General features: G+C 46.6%; 1 protein-coding gene across 4 annotated transcripts in view; it reads right to left on the bottom strand.

Moving 5' to 3' along the window:
• The window catches only part of THTPA (thiamine triphosphatase), an 88,465-nt gene extending 76,598 nt beyond the window's left edge, over positions 1-11,867 (bottom strand). Inside the window, exon 1 of one of the 4 annotated variants that reach the window (XM_069238175.1) lies at positions 11,754-11,867. Coding sequence is in view for 1 of the 4 variants with exons in the window: in XM_069238174.1 (XP_069094275.1) it covers positions 11,439-11,445 (7 nt within the window). In the remaining 3 variants the exon portion in view is untranslated. Of the gene's footprint in view, positions 1-10,374; positions 10,497-11,438 lie in introns of those variants that run through there. The other 3 variants (XM_069238176.1, XM_069238174.1, XM_069238178.1) reach the window with 3 other exon arrangements.
• Positions 11,868-14,331: the final 2,464 nt, after the last annotated feature.

Below are 14,331 nucleotides of genomic sequence, written 5' to 3'. Positions count from 1 at the left end.
CCAAGCTCCAAAAGCAAGGCTTAGGCAAAGAATTGAAATTTGCTGAATCCAACCGTGGTGCACAAAAAGCTAAGCAAAGAGTTGCAAGAATTGAGAATTGTGGGTCCTTTGTCATATTAGCCCATGAAGAAACTGGCTGTTTCCCCTACATCCCACCAGGGAGCTCCAATCCTCCACCCAGAGACCATCGCAGCTGCTACAGTGGACGCTCCTTCTCCCACCTTGCCACCAAGATATGGAACGACCTCCCCCACACCCCTACCCCTGCCTATGTACCACCCACGCCCTCCCCGACTTTAGGAAGAAGACTTAGAACTGGCTCTTCGACGAATAGCTCCCAGTTCGCAGCAACCACCCACAGCGCCTTGATACCCTCCAGGGTGATGAGCTGCTCTTTACAAATCACGACTGATTGATTGATAAGAATGGTGCCAAAGAAGCAACAGTGAGTTTAGATTTATTCATCATTTATCTTCATCTTAGGGTGACTATCAATGATTTTACTGCAACAGAGAACTTTGGGGTCAAATGTGCATCAGTTGACAATGCCATTACACTGGTGAGGCATTGCGGGAGGAGGGTGAATTAACAAAGTCAGATATTAAGTCCGCTTTCAGATTACTGCGGATTCATCCTGATAATTTTTCATTACGTTTACAGTTTGAAGGGCACATTTTTGAAGACAGAATGCTACTGGTGGGATGTTAAGTTTCTTGTTTGCTGTTTGAGTTGTTTAGCCCATTTTTGCAGTGGGTTTTTAGTATTTGGTCTGGCTTCTCTAGAGTGACCCATTGTTTAGATAGTTGTTGCTTGTTGGGAAACTATCAAGATGGTTGTGATGCAGCTTTACAAGCATTTGAAGTCGTTATGCAGGATTTGGGCATGACCTTTGGCTCAAGATAAAATTGAAGGTTCTGGGAAGGTATTAACCTTTCTAGGTGCTGAGCCAGACACTATACCAGTGGAGATCATGCTGCCGCAATACAGAAGAGAAACTGCTGCAGTTACTTGAAGAAGCAATCTTTCAAGCTTTGCTTGATCACCTGAGTTTTGCATATAGAGCAGTACAGGCTGGCAGGGCCTTCTGCAGGCAGTTAGGTTTTTAAGTGGTTCGGCAATGTTGCCTCATCAAAATGGGAGTGAGGGTTTGAGAGTTTGGATTACGTTTTTGAGAGAGTTCAATGACGTTAACTTGTTATTATGGAATGAATGGCTGTGGCAAATTAAAATAAATGTTCAGACGCGTCTGGTTCAATGGATTTAGGGACTGTAGCTGGGCTGAAGAATCTTGGCTGGAGGAGGGCTGAAGACAAAAGAGGAGCAAAGAATTTTAGATTTCTTCCCTCCAGTTGTTGTTATGGTTTTGTTGGGGAAATTTGTTAGGTGACAGGAGGATTTATTTTAATGTGGACACTCAAGCAGTGATGACATTGGTTAATTCACAAAAAAGCAAAAGACGAGTGAGTTGTTTTAAGATTGCTAAGGATTTTCTTATTAAGTGGACTTAAATTCAGTCTATCTTGCAGACCATGGTATGTACCGGTCTCGTTCACAGTGCCTTGGTTGTGTGGGTTTGCAACAGAGCAGACAAGGAGAAGACCAGCATGCCACAAGACCTCTGTGAGCTGGGGAATGAGGGTGCTGGAGTTAGTAGAAAGATATGCTGCATCTTCTACCACAAAAACCTACATGCTGGCATGGAAGGAATTTTGTCTAGCCGTGCAAAGAAAAGGATTATGACGAAAGAAGGGCCAGTAAACAGATATGACAATGTTGTTTGTTTTATCATAGAACGGATACATAAAGGTTTCTCAAAAGTCACCATATCAGGTTAAGCTAGCAGGAATTTATTTCTATGGTAAGTGCTTTTGGAGCTATGACCCTGTGGCTGGTGAAGTAAGTCATATGTTTTAGCAGGCTGGGCGAAGGAGAGAGCCTGGCATTGCAGCAAGAGACATCCTATTCTGGGATTTCTCATCGCTGATGTCTTATCTTCATATTTATTTTGCTTTCCTCACTGTGAGTCTGCACTCTGCATGTTGTGGGTGAATTTTGGGTTGGGTTTCAGAAATGTTGGGGGTAAAGGGTAAACACTTTAAATACAGAGCATGTGGCTAATGAAGAGGATAGGCTTATCATTTGGTTACAAAAAGAATAAGATCAACCAATGGGAGTAGGGGCAGAAAATGAGTTTGTGAAAATCTGGTGAAGAAGTGCACTGCCCTGTGAAGGTGTGGTATTTGTGAGATTGCGCAGGAATTGTAGCCTAGATGGAGACTTCAAAGAGGGACTTGAGGACTTGAAGATTAGACTGTGCAGATGAGGCTATGACAAAGACCTATTGGAACAAGCCGAGAATAGGGTTCTTGGAATTGACAGGTCTGATGCGCTAGTTGCTAAAAATAGAGGAAAGAGGAATAGCAGATTAGCCCTGGTCACTACATAAATAGAGACCATGAAAATACATAAAATTCTTAACAAAAACTTGCCATTACTTACTGCTGTTTCTGGGTTAGCAGGAGATATCACAGATAAACCAATTATCACTTACCAAGGAATCATATAGTAAAGGATAGGGTTACTAAGAATTTTTCCAAACCTACTGTGGAACGTAGTGGCAATTGGCTACGAGGCCTTACAAAACGTTTTCATGTTTGTGGGGACTATAGTATTTGTCCAATTGGACTGAATAGGACACAGGGATTTTGTTACAATACAAAGAGGATACACCTTATTCAGCAGCTTATCAATTACAATAGTCAGCTGGTAGCATATGTCATAGTATGTAATTATGATAACATTTATGTAGGTAGAACGAAAAGAACACTAAAATCTAAGATAGTGGAACGCAGGAGGGTAGTAAAACATCAGGATGTTAAATCCCCACTGTCAGAGCATATGAAGCAATGTCATCAAGCTACAATTGATTTTTAGAATTCATGGAATAGAAACAACTGAGATCGATCCCAGAGGGGAGGGGGGCTTAGTATTGAGACTTCGCCAAGCAGAAGCAAGATGGAGTAACAAATTGAAAGCAGTAGAGATGGGGGATGAATGTTGAAAATGAGATGCATTACATTTTGTAAGCTTGTTTTCACTGTCAATATTGGAGGCACAACAGAAATTCCTTCTTTAATGATGGTTACTTCATTGGTTCGAGTGTTGTATTGATTTCTCCTTCTGCGATTGGATAATATATTGCCCAATCAGATTGAATAATATGTTGCCCAATCAGAACGCGAGACTAACGGTCTCCTCTCTGGTCCACTATTGTTTGGTAATTAAACACATAGGGCCCTTTGGCTAGGAAAGGGTTTTTACTTAATTGAGTAGTTAGATTAACAATCAATCAATCAATCAATCAAATAAATTTCTTAAGCGCACTACTCGCCTGATAGGGTCTCAAGGTGCTGGGGGTCACAGCTCGAAGAGCCATGTTGTGAGGTGCTTTCTGAAGGTTAGGAGGTTCTGGGTCTTGGGTAGGTTGGTGGGGAGGGAGTTCCAGGTTTTGGTGGCGAGGTGGGAGAAGGATCTGCCGCCGGAGGTGGTGCGTTGGATGCAGGGGACTGTAGCGAGGGCAAGCTTGGCGGAGCGGAGCTGTCGAGTTAGTTTGTGGAAGTTGATTTGTTCGTTGAGGTAGGCCAGTCCGGTGTCGTGGAGGGCTTTGTGAGCGTGGGCAAGGATTTTGAAAATGATCCTTTTGTTGATGGGCAGCAAGTGTAGGGATCTGAGATGGGTGGAGATGTGTTTGTGGCGAGGGAGATTGAGGAAGCGACGTGCGGCTGTGTTCTGGATGCGCTGGAGTTTTCTCTGAAGCTTGGCTGTGATCCCAGCGTAGAGGGCATTGCCGTAGTCCACTCTGCTGCTTATGATGGCGTGGGTGACCGTTCTTGTTTTTTCTAAAGGAATCCATTTGAAAGTCGTGCGTAGCATGCAACGGGTGTTGAAGCAGTAGGATGATATGGCGCTGATTTGCCGAGTCATGGAGAGAGATAAGTCCAGTATGATGCCGAGATTGCGTGGGTGGTGGGGTTGGGGGTGGTCCAAGGGTGGTGGGCCACCAAGAGTTGTTCCATGCTGTCTTGTTGGGACCGAAGATGATGATCTCGTTTTTTTCATAGTTCAATTTGAGGTGGCTTGCTGTCATCCAGTTATCGATGGCGAGGAGTCGTGTAGGTTATTCTTGGCGGTAGATGGGTTCCTCGTGAGGGAGCTGATGAGCTCGGTGTCGTCAGGGTATGAAATGATTATGAGGCCGTGGGGGCGGATGATGTTGGCGAGTGGAGCTATGTAGATATTGAAGAGGGTGGGGCTGAGGGAGGATCCTTGGGGAACCCCACAGATGGTCATGGTGGCTGTAGACCGGAAAGGAGGGAGGAGAACTCTTTGAGTTCTTTCGTAGAGGAAGGAGGTGAGCCAGTCCAGGGCTCTGTGGTGAATTCTGGCGTCGAAGAGGCGTGTGCGAAGGGTTTGGTGGCATACGGTGTCGAAAGGTGCAGAGAGGTCTAGGAGGATAAGGGTGACGGTATTGCCCTTGTCCAATCTGGTCCTGATGTCATCAGTACAGGCGATGAGGGCGGTCTCGGTGCTGTGGTTTTTGCAGAATCCAGACTGGGAGACGTTGAGTATGTTGTTGTCTTCTAGGAAGCGAACGAGTTGTAGTTTTACTATCTTTTCTATGACTTTTGCGGGGAAGGGGAGTAGATAGATAGGTCGGTAGTTTGTGAGGTCTTCAGGGTCTGCTTTGGGATTTTTTGAGAAGAGCTTTGACTTCGGCATGTTTCCAAATATCTGGGAAGGTTGCAGCTGTTGATGACGGCCCGGATCTGGGGAGTGATGATTTGGCTGGCTTGAACAGGTTCCCCTTTGGTCTGTTGCGGGGAAGAAAACTGTCTTTTTTTAAGCTTCTACTTTTCATTTGGGAGGCGCAAAGGTAATTCCTTTTTTGGTGACAGTCACTCATGTGCAGTATTGATATCTCCTTTTGTGATTGGATAGTATATTGTCCAATCAGGATGCAAGACCAATGGTTTCCTCTCTGGTCTGCATGCCAGATGTCAGTGCTTGAACTCAAGACCATTCTGCTATGTGGTTCTATGCTAATGGCAGTTGATTGGAGGTTAACCTCAGCCAATGGAAATGTCATTCTCTACAGTAGTGTGCATCATTGATATCTCCTTTTGTGATTGAATAATATATTGCCCAATCAGTAAGTAAGACCAACGGTTTCCTCTCTGGTCTGCATGCCAGATGTCTATGATTGAACTCAATACAATTCTGTTATGTGGTTCTAGGCTAATGACAGTTGATTGGAACGTAAGGTCATCCAATGGTAATGCCATTCTTCATGCCAGTTTTGGGGAATGGCCACTGGATGATGTGTTTATCCTATTGGGTTGTTAGATTTTCACGGTTTCCTTTCTGGTCTGGAATCGGCAAATGGCTAACAGGTGGGTAAGGACTGAGAGATTTGGTAATTTTAATTTTATAGCATTATGAGTGGTTAGAATTTTGCCTGAGGAAGGATGTTGAAGGGTACACAGGGAGGCTCCGTGGAGAGGAGATATTGCGTCCTTCTTTGCAACATGGACATGCCAGGGGTCATTGCTTTCAGGCTATTGCTCTGATAGAATATGGCACCAGAAACAGTGTTTTTTTTGGGTGTGGGGAGACTCACTTTTTAACCTTTGATTTGGGGAAATTGAGGTTAGTTACTGTTGCGCTGGTTGACTTAATAGACAGGTACTCTCCCTTAAGAGATTGGAATTTTATCTGAATGGGGGATTCATTTGTCAAATTATGAAAGGTCAGGATCTGAAAGTATGCCCTGTTGCCTATTTGTTATCTACCTATCTAGGAAACTGGGGTTATTTACTGTTGAGCTTGTTGACTTATTAGGTAGTTACCCTCCCTTAGGATATTGGGATTCTTCTGAGTGGTGGATTAATGTGTTATATTACAAAAGGCTAGGATCTGAAAGTATGTCCTGTTATCTATCTGATCTCTCAGGTCCCAATACAGAAAATAAAACATGAGCATTGTTTGACATGAGCTACAGAAGAAGAATCAACAGAGAAACAGTTAAAAACATAAAATAAAAATTAGTGAATAAAAAGTGAGTGAGGGACAGATTAGGTATTTCTTTTAGCTCAAAAGAATATTGTAAGATTCCTAGTATTAGTTACAAATACTCATGTTACAAAATGTGTTGAATGTTTTAATGGTTGTGTAGGATACACTAAATCTGAATTTCTATATTTGGACATTATGGGTATACTTGTTTATTGTAAATGTTTAACATGTGTATGATACGTATTGCCTGATGTAAATAATAATGGGTTACATTTGAAAAAGATGGGTATGGATATTTATTTAGGAGATTAAGTATGTTAGGTATGCGTAAATTTATGATGTTTTATAATAATGCTTTTCTCTGTTGACATTAAATGAAGGGGGTGATATGTTTTATTGTATCTTGATAAAGGTGGATTTGGTAAACTGTGTGCACGTTGTTGTTTTATACATTTTTGCTTTTGCCTTATTGTTTGTAATTTATACATATATGTATGGTTTTTTTTTTTCAGCCCTGGTGAAGTCCCTTCTGGGGACGAAGCGCATTGGTTGGGTTGATGCTGAATGATCATTACTCGAATAAAGAAACAATTTTGGACTGAAACACAATGTCATGGTTCCCGCTTCACTGGATTTTTAAGAAAGGCTGTATTTCTATATGATAAGACTCATAAGAAATGTTCTAGCGTTACTAGATTTTTGAACACTCAAGGAGATTTCTTTGAACTACCTGAGCACTCCCTTTTATGTGTGGATTTTGGTACTAGGTATATGGTCTCTGAGCAATAGGACCACTGGGAGGTGGAGTGCTGTATCCTTACACTCTAGGCACTAACACCTGTGCAGCTGCTTGTTGGACAATATTGCTCTTCCAGTGGTTTGTGTGGTAGTTGTTCTTGAAGTTGAGAGGCGACTGAGGGAAGGATATTTCAGCACGATAACGGCTTGCCTTTGAAGCAATTTCAAGTGATTTAGGTCCTGAGGAAAGTTTTAACTGGGCTTAATGCTGATGATTTTGAGACACATACTTTTAGAACCAGAGCTGCTACAAAGGCGTCTTGTTTGGGTATGTCTGAGGAGAAGGTGAAGAGCATAGGCATGTGGAAGTCCAAATGCTGTGAGATGTTAGAAATGGGGTCTCTCGCTGTCCAAGTGGGAACTCTCACTCTAGTCAGGGTAAGAGCGCCACACAGCTAAGATAACCCCAGCTCACCCCCTTGGTAACTTGACTCAAGCGGTCAGGCTTATCTCAGAGGCTACCGGGGAGGTGAAGCGTCAATTCTTTACTGCTAGGCAGGGGATTTAATGCGTTGGTTCCTTATGGTTGCAGGATATGTGATGCGGCCTCAGTGGCGTTGGTTCCTTACGATAAGGCGGGGTCAATGAATCCAGAAGTTCAAGACATGAGGCGTTCACTTTGCAGTGTCATGATCGCACCAAGGGGCCCACAGGTGCTGCAGCAGAGTCGGGTGTCACAGATGTCAGTGACAAGGCACTCAGGACTCACGCTGTGGCAGGACTTCAAAGGTGCTCTGGTGGCATCAGTTCTGCAGCATTGGTCGCGGTTGTTCACTCAGCGGGGACCATGGCTCCAGTGCAGGCAGAAATGCAAAGTCAGACAGCAGCACTGCTTCCGAAGTCACTCTGGAGTAAATGTGCATGTTTCTTCTTGGTTATACCAGAACTCACTCCCAAGGGTCTAGGAACTGGATGTGGCACCACTTGGCAAGTCCAGACTCTCAACAAGAGAGCCCAGATACTGGCAGATGAAGTTGTTGATGTCCCTGAGACTTCTTAACAGCAGACAAGCTCAGTCCAAGTCCTTGAAGAACCTTTGGAAGCAGGATGTAGAAAACAAAGTCCAGTCCTTTCACTCCCAGGAAGCAGCAGGCCAGCACAGCAAAGTAACAGGCAAAGCGGCAGTCCCTCCAACAGCATCCATCTCTTCTTCCTGGCAAAATGTCCTCAGTTGATACGGATACTAACTTTGTGGTGTCAAAGGTCCAGTACTTGTACCCATTTCTGACTTTGAAGTAGGCAAACTTCAAAAAAAGTATTTGTAGTGCACAAGATCCTGCCTTTCCTGCCCTGGCCCCAGACATAGTCCAAGGGGTTGTAGACTCCTTTGTGTAAGGACGCGCGCAGCCCTATTCAGGTGTCAGCTCCTCCCACCACTCTAGCTGAGGAAGACCCATCAGGATATGCAGGGCTCACCTCAGCTCCCTTTGTCAGACTGTCGAGAGAATTCACAAACAGCCCAACTGTCATTCTGACCCAGACGTGTGTTCCACAGACAGGCAGAGGTACAGAATGGTTAGGTAAGGAAATGTCCACATTCTAAAAGTGGCATTTTCAAACTTACAATTTAAAAAACAACTTCACGAAAATATGTATTTTTAAATTGTGAGTTAAGAGACCCCAATCTCCATATCTCTAACTGCTGGAAATTACAATTAAAAGATATCTAATTGCAATCCCTATATTACACTATCTATGGGAGAGACAGGCCTTGCAATAGTGAAAACCGAATTTAACAGTATTTAAATATCAGGACATGCAAAACACACCAGTACATATCCTACCTTTTAAGTACACTGATCCCTGCCCACGGCTGCCTTGGGTCTACCTTAGGAGTGACTTACATGTACTAAATGGGAAGGAAACTGCACACACAGGCACTGCAATGGCAGGCCTGAGACATATTTACAGGGATACTCACTCATGTGGGTGGCACAATTAGTGCTGCAGGCCCACAAGTAGCATTTGATTTACAGACCCTGGATACACCTGGTGGCAAATCAGATATGCCAATCATGGATAAACCAATCACCAATACCATTTAGACATAGAGCACTTGCATGTTAGCACTGGTCGGCAGTAGTAAAGTGCCAATATTTGGGGATAACCCTGCAAAAAGGGGCATATCCAACAGATGTATGTCCGGATCAGTACACTAACTCAGTCAAGTTTTACAAAGGTTAGGAGGCATGTTTTCTTGTTAGTACTGTCATAGGTTATGTGGCAAAGCCCCATTGTGTGCTCCCATCAGTCTGGATTGTCATGCATTAATTTGCTCTTTGGATGGTAGAGCAACCAGAGACCTGGCCTTTCGGCAAGAAACCTGTTATTTTTTAAGCATGTGTTATGGTATTCTTGGTGGGGAAGCAGCAGGATAAGCCTGAAGGACAATTACTTCTTTGTTTAGCAAAATACTTTGCAGGAAGAGGCTGCCCACATCTATTGGTACCCCATGAGTTGAAAGTGACTTTCTACAGATAACAGCCATGTACTTGTTAAAAAGCATGAAAAGTGATATTTTCTGCCCAAAAGATGTGAATGGTCAGTAACCCAGGTTTTGTGGACAGAGACTGAACAAAGAAGCATTTGGAGGGGATCTAGGGAACCGAGTGCAAGTGAGAAACAAATGTAGAAGATAAACAAGGAGAACTTTGTGCCAGTTTGGGCATTCATATTTTAAGACATATTGACATTGTTCAAAAGAATCGAAAAATATTTTGGCAGGATAGGATACAGGTATTCAAGTTGGGTGATTATTATTACGTGAATAAGTTGTGGCCGATAACCGATTTTGGGGGAGCGTTTGTGAGGATGAAGTTGGTAAAAATCAAACAAGCATTTGCAAAGCCAATATGACAGCTAATGGCTTTGGCAATATTTTGTAGCCATTCCATGCTATACATCACCTCAGAAGCTTTGCAGTGTGGCTAAAATAAATTTAATAAAGTGCTATGACACAGCCAGGGCTAACGTGCTTTTTTTTTTTTCTTTTTTAAGTGCCTAGGCATAGGATGCATTATGCATCCTACTGCTTTTTTATTGTTATTATTTTAGCCAGGCTATAAAGCAGCCACATTGCCTTACAGCATGGCTACAAACCATTGCCAAAGTGGCCATGCCCATGCTATACAGCATGAACAAAAGGCAGCAATGGCAGAGCCAATAGTCTCAAAGGCGAGATCTACTGGCTTTGCCAGTGCTGGTTAGGTCTCGGCAAACACCCCTGTGATTCTAAGCAGATCATTTAATCTCCCCATGTGTGAGAAAGATTAAAAATAACACACACAAAAAGAAAGAAACTGCACCTATGTGCATATCTTAGTGAAAAACATTTGGAAGTAAATAACATCTGTTGTCACAATAAAAGCAGATAACACGTTGCCACAATAAAAATCCGTTTTAAAAGAGAAAAGGACGACTTCTTTGATGTGTGTTAAATGGTAAGACATAGCAGCAAGAGGTTCAAGAATGATGACAGGCAAGAAAGAAAAATAAAAGTAGTACCTCAATCACAGCGTGATCAGTGGAAGGACAGCAATCAAGGTGAAGCAAACAATACTTGTCCATGCTCCATCCAAAAGAGAAAGTGAAACCAGCACATGTTGGCCAATTAGAGGGTAGCAAATAAGAGTGACAGTGTAGCCAACAAATGATAAGCAATGGGAGAGCTGTGAGCTCCTTGTTGTATACAATAACTCTTGTGAGAGTGAATGCCCTATCGCAGGCGACGCCTAAAAAGAGGGGAGGAGGGGCAAGCAAACTCATTCTCATGGTTTTCCTGGTTGGTGGTGATCAAAATTAGAATATGTATTATGGATGCGAGGCAATGTGCGCCCACCCACCTTTTGTTTGAAAAATCTTACTTGAGCTAATGACCAGATATGCTCTGGTTGATGCACCTGGTTGATGCACCTGGGCCCAGCAAGTGATACAAAGACCTGAGAAGACTTTGGGCAGAATTTCCAGCACCCCCAAACAGACTTGTTGGACTTGACTAATGAAGAACTAAATCCAGGAACAGATACATGCATTGAAGCAAACGGAGTGCTGGGCTGTGGGGTAGTGTGCAACCACCCCCATTTTGAGGATGCGTTTTTGGTCTGTAAGGTGTTTGCCTACCGTGTTGTTATTTAACGCCCAGGCCTGCGCTTATAAAGCAGCCTTCTTCAATTTACTTGTGTGGAGTGAATTATCTGCGCTCTCTGAACCGACATGGAATGCTGACATCACGCCCTAGACCACTATTCCAAACATGCACTATACCCATACCGACTGAAGTACAAACGCTAGAATGCACTGCCGTCGTTTATGCACCAGACTACAATCCCCAGCAGGCACTGCTAGACTCACAACCACAGGACAGCTCCCAGAAAAGACTTGGAGTCTAGTCCACTGTCCTGTATAGACCAGCATATCCTGCCAGTCTAAACCGCCCTGGATTACCACCACCTGCATATGCCGTTGACCTGACAATGTACTAGAAATTTTAGCCTCCGACGCTAGGCTCACAAAATTCAAACTATTCCAAACCGCGCGGAATCTCAGCAGTAGGCAGCAGCATACCCGACCTGTCATCAAAGAGCACGCCGACCACCACGCACTGGTGCAGATAACAGGCTACAGTTCTAGTACACTTCCAGGCTCACGGAAGCTACTCTTCTATACAATGCAAAATAAAACGTTGAGTCGCTCTCACCCCTCTCGGCAAACGTGACGAGGGACACCCCAGCCCAAATATCACAGATATACGCTGCACTTAGGCTGAATTAAGGACACTTGAAGTGTTGGGCCCGGCCTGCTTTAAGCCCATGCCATGCAAACATTCTAAGCAATTAAACTCCAAGGAAAGGGTTCTGGCACGCATGAAGCCGGGAGATACCCACGGAAGAACTACGCTCCCCCTGACACCGCCTCTTCTTCCTGCGGACAGCTCATGCCCGGAAACGTCGTCGCAGCACCTGCTGACGACGAGACCTGCCGCGCAGCTGCAGCGGAAGTGAGAGCGGCGGGTGGGGCGTGGAGGAGCCGCGTAGACGTAAACCTCGGAGATGCGCAGAGGGCGGGGTGAAGCGGAGAGCAGGTGGTTACTGACTATGCTCTGCCAATAAGCATGTTAATCTGTACACAGGGTAGTTGTCTATGTAAAACTGGAAAGGGCAGTGTTTGAAACAGGATGGAGGGCGACCAGATGCCCGGTAGAAGAGAGCCAGGGCTGGGTTTGTGAGCCTCCTCATGACACATCCCCTGTACCTAGGGCATGGGTACTCACAAACTTTTTCTCGGGGGCCAAAATTGCAGTATGGTTTGCGGCCGAGGGCCGCACTGAAGTGACAGCGGGGGGCGGGGCTTAGAGGGGGCGGGGCTTAGAGGGGGAACAACCACCCCACCCCCTTTTTCAAAACAATGCCCCTACCCCAGTAACACACACAGCGCGCACACATACAGCGCCATCTGCTCTCACCCCTACCCCAGTAACACACACACACAGCGCACACACACAGCGCCATCTGCTCTCACCCCTACCCCAGTAACACACACAGCGCGCACACACAGCGCCATCTGCTCTCACCCCTACCCCAGTAACACACACAGCGCGCACACATACAGCGCCATCTGCTCTCACCCCTACCCCAGTAACACACACACACAGCGCACCCACACAGCGCCATCTGCTCTCACCCCTACCCCAGTAACACACACACACAGCGCACACACACAGCGCCATCTGCTCTCACGCCTACCCCAGTAACACACACACACAGCGCACACACACAGCGCCATCTGCTCTCACGCCTACCCCAGTAACACACACAGCGCGCACACACACAGCGCCATCTGCTCTCACGCCTACCCCAGTAACACACACACACAGCGCACACACACAGCGCCATCTGCTCTCACGCCTACCCCAGTAACACACACACACAGCGCACACACACAGCGCCATCTGCTCTCACGCCTACCCCAGTAACACACACAGCGCGCACACACACAGCGCCATCTGCTCTCACGCCTACCCCAGTAACACACACACACAGCGCACACACACAGCGCCATCTGCTCTCACCCCTACCCCAGTAACACACACAGCGCGCACACACACAGCGCCATCTGCTCTCACCCCTACCCCAGTAACACACACAGCGCGCACACATACAGCGCCATCTGCTCTCACCCCTACCCCAGTAACACACACAGCGCGCACACACACAGCGCCATCTGCTCTCACCCCACCCCAGTAACACACACAGCGCGCACACACACAGCGCCATCTGCTCTCACGCCTACCCCAGTAACACACACAGCGCCATCTGCACACAGCGCCATCTGCTCTCACCCCTACCCCAGTAACACACACACACAGCGCACACACACAGCGCCATCTGCTCTCACGCCTACCCCAGTAACACACACACACAGCGCACACACACAGCGCCATCTGCTCTCACCCCTACCCCAGTAACACACACAGCGCGCACACATACAGCGCCATCTGCTCTCACCCCTACCCCAGTAACACACACAGCGCGCACACACACAGCGCCATCTGCTCTCACCCCACCCCAGTAACACACACAGCGCGCACACACACAGCGCCATCTGCTCTCACGCCTACCCCAGTAACACACACAGCGCCATCTGCACACAGCGCCATCTGCTCTCACCCCTACCCCAGTAACACACACACACAGCGCACACACACAGCGCCATCTGCTCTCACGCCTACCCCAGTAACACACACACACAGCGCACACACACAGCGCCATCTGCTCTCACGCCTACCCCAGTAACACACACAGCGCGCACACACACAGCGCCATCTGCTCTCACCCCACCCCAGTAACACACACAGCGCGCACACACACAGCGCCATCTGCTCTCACGCCTACCCCAGTAACACACACAGCGCCATCTGCACACAGCGCCATCTGCTCTCACCCCTACCCCAGTAACACACACACACAGCGCACACACACAGCGCCATCTGCTCTCACGCCTACCCCAGTAACACACACACACAGCGCACACACACAGCGCCATCTGCTCTCACGCCTACCCCAGTAACACACACAGCGCGCACACACACAGCGCCATCTGCTCTCACGCCTACCCCAGTAACACACACACACAGCGCACACACACAGCGCCATCTGCTCTCACGCCTACCCCAGTAACACACACACACAGCGCACACACACAGCGCCATCTGCTCTCACGCCTACCCCAGTAACACACACAGCGCGCACACACACAGCGCCATCTGCTCTCACGCCTACCCCAGTAACACACACACACAGCGCACACACACAGCGCCATCTGCTCTCACCCCTACCCCAGTAACACACACAGCGCGCACACACACAGCGCCATCTGCTCTCACCCCTACCCCAGTAACACACACAGCGCGCACACACACAGCGCCATCTGCTCTCACCCCACCCCAGTAAAACACACACACAG

The sequence above is a fragment of the Pleurodeles waltl genome, chromosome 6, assembly GCF_031143425.1.
Source record: "Pleurodeles waltl isolate 20211129_DDA chromosome 6, aPleWal1.hap1.20221129, whole genome shotgun sequence".
NCBI lineage: Eukaryota > Metazoa > Chordata > Amphibia > Caudata > Salamandridae > Pleurodeles > Pleurodeles waltl.
The sequence above is the reverse complement of the archived record's forward strand: the minus strand, read 5'-3'. Positions and strand labels throughout refer to the sequence as shown.